This window comes from Mauremys mutica, chromosome 1 (assembly GCF_020497125.1).
Source record: "Mauremys mutica isolate MM-2020 ecotype Southern chromosome 1, ASM2049712v1, whole genome shotgun sequence".
In the NCBI taxonomy this organism is placed as follows: Eukaryota; Metazoa; Chordata; order Testudines; family Geoemydidae; genus Mauremys; species Mauremys mutica.
This window is the reverse complement of record NC_059072.1, coordinates 72939152-72951323: the sequence shown is the minus strand read 5'-3', so window position 1 is coordinate 72951323 and position 12172 is coordinate 72939152. Positions and strand designations below refer to the sequence as shown.

General features: G+C 41.0%; 1 protein-coding gene across 15 annotated transcripts in view; it reads right to left on the bottom strand.

Annotated features, from left to right (window-relative positions):
- Positions 1–12172, bottom strand: part of SYT1 (synaptotagmin 1) — a 514215-nt gene that overhangs the window by 129890 nt on the left and 372153 nt on the right. For all 15 annotated transcript variants that reach the window (XM_044979646.1, XM_044979638.1, XM_044979630.1 and 12 more), the window contains one exon: positions 2377–2561. In XM_044979646.1, coding sequence (XP_044835581.1) covers positions 2377–2561 — 185 coding nt within the window. The remainder of the gene's footprint in view (positions 1–2376; positions 2562–12172) is intronic.

Sequence of the window (12172 nt, the reverse complement as noted above, 5' to 3'; positions counted from 1 at the left end):
TTTATTTTAAAATAAATAATAAGATATTAAGTTCTATATGACTTGAAACTGTAGCTTTTTGTATGCTTTTTGCAAAGTTTTGATTATCTCCATGACAATGAATTAGTAACTGGAATTTGACCTTTGTTTTCCTCCAAAAAGGGACTATGTGTCAAACTCATCATTAACTATTAAGCACAATTTTATATTTCAATGCTAGAGTCATTGGTCATTTATCCAGGTCATAACAAGTATAATAAACAACACTTAATAATATAGTATAAGTACGAGAACAGTCTTATATGATACAGAACAAATCTCACACAGATATCTACTAACAACTTGTCCTACAAAGAAATGTTAGGTTTGTTATCGTTAGTATCATTTGATAGCACACAACAAACAACACACTGAATTTTATCCCAAAAATGTTCAAACAGTATTTTCAAATTATTTTCGTTTCTATGATCAAAAGTTTGCTAAAGTTGGCCAGGACTAACTCAGCATTTAATGGACTGCTTCTTCAGACAATATCTCAGAGGGAAATATCTCACAATTACTTAATATTGATAAACTAGAACAATTTCTATAGCTCAAGCACAGGGAGTCCAAAAATGCCTCCTCAAAGTGCCTGAATCAAGAGAGTATAAGAACTTTCTTTTTCACATTTATCATATTAAGTAAAACAAAATCCTCATAAGACTTTTGCAAGGGAGGATCCAAGTTTTCTGCTCAGTAATATTCTGAGCTTCACCACTGTGGAATTTAACATATTTTGTGGCACTTCTGATGACAGGAAACTATACACAGTGGTCACCATTAAAATGTTGATCCATATAGTCTTAAAGTAATGAGCTTTCCCCACAATATTACTTATTCAGTATAGGGAATGCCTGTAATATCTTGATAACGCTAATTGCTTTCAAATGGTGTGTAAATGAAGAGTCCATTTTCAGTTATGTGCAAACTGTGCCTCTAAATTTAGTCAATGGGCCTGCAAATGTAAGGAGTAAGGAAATATTAAAGAGCTCTCTGGCTGGATACTGCATGCTGCTAAGGGCCTGATCCTGCTGCCGCTGAAGGCAACTGTGGAACTTCAACTGACGTCAGTGGTGCAGGATTAGATCCCAAGTGCACAAAGAGTGCCTTTGGATTCTAATCTTCCCCATGCAAAAATCTTAATTATTTGCAGAAGTGAAGCTGAAGCACCTACTCCAGCTGAAAAGGTTTTGTGCTGCGGTTCCTTAATTCTTCTGAATATACATTATTTGAAAAATGTACTCCTGTGTGTCCTTAGCTGCTGAAATACCTCCAGATGATCTACACAACAGTGTGGTTTTATCCCCACCCATCAACCCTAGCACTAATTAGATAACTAGTGAAGATGGTTTCGTTTATATTTTACCACCTCTGTATTTACCATACATCTGAACTCTTTACCACCCCATCCCACAAGAGAGCCAGCACTGTGGAATTTTCCTCTGATCAAAAGTGTAGACGGTCTTCTTTCAGATCAATGCTAATCTATTCTGTGGCTCCAAGGGAACATTGGATTAGATGCAGGGTCCTGCAACCTTCCAGTTAGTGCCCAAGTATAGCACCTCTCTCTCACACACACAACAGGTCAGAAGCAAGGGTTTCTCTGCTGTTCTCAATTAATGTTGTGCAAATAGCAGCATGATGATCTGTCCCCAAGCCATTCATTGGCTCTCAGCTAAAACTGTATTCTGTCACCTTTAATCTCCTTCTCCCTCCCACATATATAACTCTGCCTTCATCCCCCTTTCCAATTTTCTTTTATTCTTTCCTTTTTTTGTCCCTTTCCCCTGTTCCTTTGCGTCTCTTCCACCATTCTTTTGCTGTACTTTGCCTTTGGTCTCTCTCTAGGTAAGCTTCTGTTTTTGTGCAGCAAAAGATTTAGTAGCCCAGGTGCACTCTTGCATGTCATTTAGTCTCACAAGAACTTGATTAGTACCGGTCATCCAAACATGGGTTCTCTCTACCTCACTATTGCACCTGGTCCTAGTCAAAGTCCTATATAGACATGGCTGTAAGACTCTCCCACAGCTATATTTTTGAGACCACAGGGGTCTCAAACCCCCCCCCTCTTTTATATGGACCAGTGGCAGTATTCCTCCTCTCATTTGGAGAGAAGTTAACTGGCTGCTTTGAAAGCATTGACTAGGGCTGCCACCAGTAGCATTTGCCTGTAGGGTTAGCATCCTCCAATGGGCACCAGGGGGTTACTAACTGGAACTCCAATACAAAGCACAGACAGCTGGTCTCCACTGCACAGCACCACTATCCAACCATTGAGCAATACCATAAATAGATAATTGCTAGAAGACTTAACACTTTAAACATAAATAGTGTCCAAGAACAGGATGGCTACTTTACCTGGTCTTTCATGGTCTTCCCTAAATCTTTAACATCTTTCATGTTAATAGCATTCTTCCCTCCCTTTTCCTTTCCCTTCTTCTTGTTCTTCTTTTTGAACAAGCATTTCTTACAGAGACAAAAGCAGCAGGTAAGGATTAATAGGACTGCAACTATGGCTATGGCTATTAAGGCCCAAGGTGGCACTGGAAGAGAAAAAGAAACACACAAAGTGGCACACTGTTAGTAAATTTAAATGTAAAAACCAACAGATTTCATTTGTAGCCAAACCTTTTATCAACCTTTTGAGCATATATCTAAAAATGTTCTGTTGAATTTGTATATTTCCCTCAATTGAACATTTACACAGAGAACATTAATATAACAAAGCAAGCATTATCTAGCAACCTACTTGGAAATAAACAACAAAGAATGTAACTTGCAGTTATTTAGATTAATCAGCAGGAATAATTTGATTTGTCTAATGTACTCACAAGGTACGCATCTAGCAAAAATTTAAAAACCACCTTTAAAATGTTAATCATGTTTAGAGGAAATTGTTTACTTCTCTCTGTAAAATCACTCTTGTAACCCACCTTGCATTATGGCCTGGTAAACCAACCTAGCTTGAAGTCATGTGGCGCTGACTGGGGACTTGCCTCCAACAGAGCTTAGGTAAAGAAGTGCCTCTGATCCACACAGGCAGTTTTAATGAGCAGCATTTTTCCACTGTTTTATTTGACAGACTAGTGGGCTACTCATTATAGATGCAGGTCAAGGTTATCAGTAAACAATGACCAAGGTCAGAGGACTGCTCAGTCCAGCATCTATGCTGATAACCATCAAGCCCTTCTGATATTGGCAATGTTTCAGTGTACATCTATGTTTCATTAAAGCCTTATAAAGAAAAACATGTTTCGTTTATTCATTCAGTCCAGGCTTCTGGACACTGCTGTAATACAAAGAATACATAATAATAATAATAATAATGATGATGAATTGGTCTTGAAAAAATTAAGACGAGAATTATCTTCACATAAGTAAACTTTAATATGAGCTCTTCTGATTCCCATACTTTTCATTGACATACATGACAAAATACATAATGTGATAAACAATGGGGTTTTAAAGAGGAGAATCATTTTTGTGTCTTGAAATGTATTCTGCCTATCAGATCTGCAAGGTATTCTCTCAACTCAATACATAAACATCTCTAAAATTACACAGGACACAACAAAAGTGGTATCAGAATTTGACAAATTTACATCAGTGACTCACAAAAGGGAAGTGGACAGTGAAAATACAGAAAACGCAATTGCTTAAAGCAGCCAAGTAGAGTAGAAAGCATAATTACTGGAAGTTGCACTAGAGATATAAAAAGACTGTAGGAGACATGTTTGGAATAGTTAAATAATAAATTCCATAACACTTTATGTGTCTCCAAATGTTCATTTAATGTAGTTGCCATAAAAGAGATGTTGTACCATGTAGAATAAATGTGAACTGATTATCAAAGAAATGAATGTTAACAGATACAGTGAGCAGATTAGCAGCTGTTTAAGAAATATATTTTATGGCGGTAGCAGTAGCAATTCCACAGTTAGGGCTGCATTGAGATCTGCACTTATTGCAAGACTAAAATCTCCATTTTATGCTTTAACAATTGAATTTTGTTTTCAAATTTGGCACAATACTTTAGAGGGCAATTGACTTTTCTCTGTCATTTATTTTTTTGTAAAGTATTTACTAACTTTTCCAGAAGAAACCATTTTAAATGCTGCCTTTGGGAAATTTTACCTTATTTTCTTCATGTTTCTTTGGGTTCCTCTGTTATTAAGCCCCCCACCCCCAACCCACAGTCCTCGTCAATTCCAAACATCACATGTAAACACAGTCTACGACTACAACAGAGGTGTAGGCCACTTTTAACATCTGAAAATAAACATAAAATGCTAGTCTTCTTACTTGAGTTATGCCAAGATTAACCAAAGGAACTGCTCAGATCCATCAGCTATTTCTGTTTTCCAGTGCTGCCAACCCACTTCACCAGCTGTGCTTTGCACATACTCCCAGTGATGTGGGGAGGCAGCTGGCAACAGGAGGTATGAAGATGGACTTCAGAAGTAAGAGAGGGGTGTGTGTGTGTGTGTGTTTGTGTGTGTGTGTGAGAGAGAGAGAGAGAGAGAGAGCACGCACCATGGGAGGAAAGGGAGGATAAGGAGAGGCAAATGGAATATACCCAGGGTGGGGGACACAAGGGATTGAGACTTGAGAGGAGCAGGATGGGGGTTAGCCTGGATGTGCATGTTGCCTGGGAAGAAAGACAATATGAGAGGGGGGTGTCTGGGGCAGTCAGATGCCTATATGCTGAATGCAGGGGGTCCTCTGGCACTGCTGCCTTGGTTCCCCAGAGTAATGAGGCAGCAGCACCATGGGGAGTTCTTCAAGCACTGCTGCCTTGACACACAGACCCTCAGCTCCTTTGTTAAACTGTTTATTTTATTTTAATCCATTTGTAATTAATTGCAGACAATAACTCTTGTGTTATAATTAAATCACGAACAAATGACTGCGATGCTCAAAGTGATTCAGAATTTTTAATTGATCTCTTCAAAGAAGACACTCCCCAGTTTTTTGTTAAAGCAAATACAGGTATAAAGGAAGGAATCTTTTAAAGCAGTTCAAGCTCTGGAGACTTTCAAAAAGGCTTCAACAGCCAAATCTTCAGGAAAAGAAAGGAAAAAACCCAAACCAGACAGACTGTAAAGAATATTTTCTTCAATATGAGTGTACAATCTCTGTCAAGAAGATGGCTCATCACAATACTGCTACTGGCAGAGAGCACTCAGCCTTGTGTTACTGGCACTGAATGTACAAATGAGGTTTAAAACAAGTAAAATTTCAACTGTATAGGCTTTGAAACAGAACCAGGTGTTTGTTTTCAGAATGTTTCATAGAAATTTTATTTAAATCCTTCTGAATAGAATTAATTATGCTATATGATAAAGCCAAGATTTTCAAAGGAGACCAGTGATTTCAAGTGCCCCAATTTCTGATACCTTAAAGGGGCTTGATTTTCAGAAAGAGTGGAGCCTCTGAAAATCAGACCCCTTTAAGATGTCTCAAGTTGGACATCCCAGAACACAGGCACTCTAAATCACTAGTCACTTTTGCAAATGTATGCCTATAGCCTTTAATTTTCTGACATACTGAATATGAAGAATGAGGGAGATATCTGTATTAATTTTATGAAGCTTATAATCTGTGGATATGGTAGTTACTGTGGGGTGGCTGGCTTTATGGAACCCTAAAGGTTAATTCCAGCTGGATCTCTTGCCAGGTATCCAAGAATCTGGCAAAGCTTCTAATTCAATGGACAATACATTGCTGGAAGGTGATCTCGGACCCCCTCTGAAGAAATGTGTGACCAGGTTCAGGCTGCTCCAAACCCCAGGAGATCTGGGGCAGGGACTCTTAAAAAAAGAATCATTGAACTGTTGAAAAGGATAAAAAGGCAGACTGTGACCTGAGGGAAACACATTGACTGATGGATCAGACCATCAGAAAGGCTGGAGCAGTGGGAGGTACAGCCTGTCTTGCCCAGCCCCAGTGGTGGGTGGTTGTGCCTGAAACAAGCAAGAATAACATTTAGTTGCAAGGAAAGGCTAAAGTTTAAGATAGATAACATGAATGTAGGCTTTTCATTGTTGTCTTCCCTATCTGATATGTTCTTGTGGACAAATACCTAATATTTGTTTTGAAGAAGCTGTCCTGAGTCGCTGCAATTTCATACCTATCACATGCTTTTGGAAAGAAGTCTATAACAGGGGCCAAACCCAGACGGACCTGCTGAAGGTAGCTTGGTTTGTCCAGAGGGATGCTGCAGCCTGGTGATCCAGTCTGAAGTGCGGTGAATCATGGGATTTGATGCAGAGAAGTTCAGGCACAGGCCTGTCACTTGGAAAGGGTACCCATGGAGAGACAGAGAGGTCGAAGGTACAGCTCCCCCCTGAACAATAACACTGAACCAAAGAGATAAGCATCAGGACGATCATTAGCCAAGATATTTTAGGGACCATTTCTGTTGACCTCACTCATGTTGAGCAGCAATGACTCATGCGAGTAGTCCCTCTGAATCCACCAAGTTCAAAAGGACAATTTAGGTGAGTGAGTTGCAAAATGGGAAGAGGTGCAAAATTGCATCCTTTGTATAAAACCTCTTTTTTTTTTTGGTTAGCTTTACAAAAAATGCTTGGAGAAGTTCAATGCTGACATTCCAGTGAGACAATCTGAAAATATTAAATGCCAGGGAGGACAATTGATTCCAGAGAAAGAGGCAACGTGAGGGAAGAAGAAAGCTGCATATCAGCATCAAAGTACTAATGTTGGTGTACGCTGCATAGAGAGAGTCCCTCCTACTAAACTACTCAAAAATGCCTTAATAAACGTGAATATCTATAACATTACCAAATGATGTAAAAGCCCTGTTCTGGAAAGTTTCAACACTGATTTTGACAGGTTCTAATTCCAGGCATGTACCACCGGCTTTCGACGCTCCCTAGTCAAATTAATCTGTATTTTTATAAGAACATTTGCAATAACTGTGGCATCAGGCTTGTCATAATTCTCAGACATGTATTACCCTCCTGGTGTTGGCTAACTTACAGACAATACAAGGTGACCAGAAATCCAATAAGTTTGATGTTTTGAACTGTATCACCCTAACACAGACACATGTATGAATATGCATATAGGAACTGAGCTTGATGACAAGTTTGCTCCAATTATAATGGATTATTCTGGAATAATCAAAAGCAAAGTAGTACTTAATTTAGCACATCAGTTGCTGCTACCTCTGTAGAGCAGAACTTTTATGCCTGGGTTCAGTTTGTGAAATCCTCATATTTTCCAGTTGGCTTTTATAAGTCCTACTGATTTATGCCTGTCTTATATTATATAGCCTAGTAACACACACACAGGGTAGGATAGGGAAGAAAGAGATAATTGCCAATAGACACAAATTACCATATTTGCCAACATTTACAATTGATCAGAAGGGACAACTTTGTCAAGGCTTTTTGTTTGATTTAAATTAAAATCTTGGAATCTGCCTTTGGAAACCGATTTGAAAATACCAGTGGAAAATTCCTGGGTTTTAGGTGATCATAAAAAATATTTTAACAATTAAATGATTAAAAAAAAAGTAATCCTACTTGGTATGAAAATGGAATTCTGTAGAACAACAGCTTGACACTGGTAAAATATATTCTAAACTAAATACACACCAAATCCCGGGCCCCCAAATTCCCTTACCTATATGCATTGAACAGAGATTGCTCCCTTCAAACCCTGAGTTTCCTGGCCAAATCAGACAGGTTGGTATGTTTATTCAATGTCAGGAGAAAAAATTCTCCTCCCTTGGAGGGAGCTCAGATGTTTGGAAGGATAAAGGCAGCGGAAAAAACAGATGGAGAGACTGGAGTAAGGAAGTATCAGGGAATGAGGAAAACAGACAGCAGAAAAAAAGGAAAAATTGTATAAAGGGACTCAGGGCCGCCCAGAGAATTCCGGGGGCCTGGGGTCTTCGGCGGCGGGGGGCCCTTCTGTTCCGGGACCCGCCACCGAAGTGTCCCAAAGACCCGCGGCGGGGCCCCCCCCCGCCGAATTACCGCCAAAGCGGGACCCGCCGCCGAAGTGCAGCCCGGTCTTCGGCGGTAATTTGGCGGCGGGGGGGTCCCCGCTGCGGGTCTTCGGGGCACTTCGGCGGCGGGTCCCGGAACGGAAGGGCCCCCCACCGCCGAATTACCACCGAAGACCGAGCTGAACTTCGGCGGCGGGTCCCGCTTCGGCGGTAATTCGCTGGCGGGGGGTCCTTCCGCCCCGGAGCAGAAGGACCCCCCGCTGGCGAAGACGGGGAGCGAAGAAGCTCCTGGGCTCAGCCCCGCAAGAGTTTTCCGGGCCCCCCAGAGCGAGTGAAGGACCCCACTCCAGGGGCCCCGAAAAACTCTCGTGGGGGCCCCTGCTGGGCCCAGGGCCTGGGGCAAATTGCCCCTCTTGCCCCCCCCTCTGGGCGGCCCTGAAGGGACTAGTGCTTTGAAATCACCCAAGGACACAACAAGGGAAACCCAGTTAAGTCTGGGAGAAAAGTCAAGCCACAAAAAAGAGAGAATGTAAGTGGGAGAGGGGAAGAAAAAGATAGGAACAAAGAGAGGAAAAGCAAAAACCAGCATATGTAACATTAACATTCCTAAATTTAGTTTATTTATGTGAGCACAAGGGCTTTAGGTGCTGTACAGTTATTATAAGAAGTGGGGGTGAGGGAGGAAGGCACAAAACCCACCAAAACAAAAACAACCACTACCCACCAAACACTCACACCAGTAAGCATTTCCCCTTCCTCCAGCCAGTCTTTAACATCAGGGAAAAGCCTGGTGCTCTGAAGTTTAAAAACAAGGAAGAGGGAAAGAAAGAACAGTATTCTTTGGACCAAGAGGGTGAACTGAATTCCAAAATTAAGGGCCCCGTATCAAGAAGTTCCTGCCAGTATCCCACTCCTATTTAAGCTAGGGGAATAGTAGCTAATTCCCCATAGCTAATGGCAACTGTCAGGGTATACTACAGGGAAACAGGTGGTCTTAGGGTTGCCAATTTTGGTTGGATGTATTCCTGGAGGTTTCATCACATGACATAATCTTTAATTAAAGATTAATCTTTAATTCCTGGAGACTCTAGGACAATACTGGAGGGTTTGCAACCGTAGGCAGTCTCTAAGGCAGTCAGAAACCAAACCATTTAGGAATGTATTGATCAAAATCAGCATCTCAGCCAGAAATCATGCTCTCTGTGAGACATACTACTCAGTAAGCAGGCAGCTGCAATTTCCAAATGGTTTGAAGGTGTAATCCCATATGAAGCACACGGAAGCATTCCAACTGTGGTGGCAAAAGCATGGACTACTCTGACAACTTTCACATATGAAAAAAGGGTTACAAGCTTCTTGCCGAGTACAGATGTTGGAAAGTTGTTTTGAAAACAGCTGCTCTCTGTGCATCCATCCACAAAAATTTGGGGATTGAAACTCTCCAGATTGCACATCTGAGTAACAAACCCCAGTTTTATTATTAAGAAGTACTGTGTAGCTGCACTAGTACTGTATTTTTTTGTCTAGTCTTTTCTATAATATGCTCTAGACTTACTTCTGCTATTTACTTTTGATGGTGCCAAGACAGAAAAGAAAGGGCAGCTTAACAGCTGCCCAACAGTACCTTTACAGCTCAGGACATATTAAAAAAATTCCCTATCTCCTAAAGTCCACATCCACAAAACCAGTCTGCCACACAGGTGAAAGGATGAGACTGAGGCTGGCTGAAGAACATATGCTCTGGAAACCCACCCTGGAATGTAAACAGTGGAAGAGGATACCACAGCTGACTGAGGAGGCAGTATGCAGGTTACAAAAAACCACAAATATAAGTACTGGTGTGGACTAGTTAGAATGCCAGAATGCACTGGGAAGGCATGAAGAGAAAAAACACCTATCATATCAATACAGTTTAAATATTAACACTCACTACTTGCACACGTGTTTTTTCCCAGACACAGTTACATATGCCGTGTGGCTCTGTGAGCACTCTTTGCATATGGCATTCACACTTTACTCCCATTTTCACTTCCTTACTTCTATCTTAGATTTTCTGTATGGCTCTGCTTAGTGCTTACTATAATGTGTGTTTAAATCCTACCTACCACTAGAGGGAACCAGGACAAAGCATCTTAATGAAATAGAATGATGCTGACATTTCTCCACTCTGTCTATTGTATGAGCATTCAAAGTGTTGTTGCAGAAGACAGTCTCCATGAATAACTTCTGGAAATTACTGAAGCTGTAACTGAGCTAAGAGATGTGTGTTATGACAGCAAAACTTCCCTCCATGCAAAATAGTGTGACATGAAAGTGTGCTGATCAGATGAGTTTCACTTGTTGAATATGCTGCTGCCTAAACTGTTTGTTAGCTGTTATCATGCAAAATCACTGACACTTTGTATTGCTGAATATTCCAAACTTGGCAAATGAACTGACCTGCAGTCTAGCAGGCACAGAGGAGCTGCAGCCTGTTATCTGGCAGCATTAGACAGGATTATACACCTAGCCAAGACACTTGGAATGCTGGCTGAGCAGATCTGCTTACCTTGCCCTTCAAATGCCTGAGGCCAAATCTGCATAAAGTAGATGCTAATTTACATAAATATGCTTTACAAACTATTGGAAATGAAATGTGTTTAATTACTACATCTTCAGGGCAGGTGGTAGGCTTCTCTTCCCTAGATAAACATCAGGCCATCACCCCATCTTCCTCTATGGCTGAGTCTTTTTTTCTTTCTTTCTCCTCGTCACCAATTTCTCTCTCCCCCATTTTTTTACCCCCCCCCCCACAAGATCTCTCTGTCTACTCCCCTCTCACCTGCTCCTTTTGACCCATCCTTTTTGAGAGACTCTGCAGAGTCAAGAAAGTAGGGCAGAGGGGTTTCCAAATCTCTCCCTTCCCAACAGGCCCCTAGCACACTCACTGCATGTATAGCAACTGGGCCAGGGAAGGAGGTGAGCCTCTGAGCCTGATGATTCCTGCCTGTCTAGCAGTTAGGGGGAATGCACCGTAGCTGTGGCCACAAAGCCTTTAGAATAAAACGTAACAAAATGAAAAGCTCTAGATGACTTCCAGAAATGCCAAAGGCAGCATGGGCATGCTGCACAACTGGAGAAGAGTGCAGAAAGATGGAGCCTCCAGCCAAAAGCTGGACAGGAGGCAGCTCTGCTGCAGGCTTTCAGGAAAGGTGCATTTGCAAACATATGGTGATGCCAGGTAACTTGCCAGTGGAGGACAATGAGGCAATTCAAGGAGCTAATATTCAGCTCTAAAAACCTGTAGAAGCTTGAGACAGCATTTTCAATCATGTTGTGGACAATGGTATTTTGTGGTTAAAGAGCATTTCACTTTTCCTGTGACATTTACTGTATGTTACACTTCAAGCTTTGATCGATAGTCTCAAGAAAAAAAAAACAAATGAAAAACCTCAGACATCTGCCTATGATTTTAGACTGGGATTTTCAAAGGCAGCTAAGAAAGTTCAGTGATACTAACCTCCAGCATCCAAAAATCCTGAGTCAAGCCTCAATAATTCATTGCATTGGCTTAAAAATTTTGAGATATTTAAAAATACAGTAATACATTTTGGGTAATTTTTATTTGCCTTCTAAGTTTTTGATCTTTTGGGTCACGTTTGGATCACATTTTCAAAGTTTGTCTTGCAGCCAGGAGGGGTTAGAAATATACTTCATTTTTGTCAAATAAAAGCTGATATGCTAATTTACTGCAAGAATTCAGGAGTTGGGACTATAAGAAAACACAGAACATTGTGTGAATCAGCAGTCTTAGGAGTTAGATGCCCAGCTCCCAGGGAAAGTCATTGCTTTGATTTATTGATGCTCAATATTAATTTAGAAGACCTCAAAATAAGAATGACTCAGTGTTAACTTCATCAAGCATAGTACAGAGGAATATTAAGTTTTGTTGCTTGGGTTATATTGTTTTAGACTAAAGTGCTTTTCATCAGTAGACCGCAAAGCACTTTACAAAGGAGATCACTATCATTAGCACCATTTCACATGCAGGGAAACTGAGGCACAGAGCGATGAAAGTGAATTGCCCAAAGTCATCCAGTAAGCCAGAGCTGGGAATACAAACCTGGTCTCCTGAGTCCCATGCCAGTGCTCTATCCCCTCAGAGCACAATATCAGCAGGATGTTTATTAGCTTATA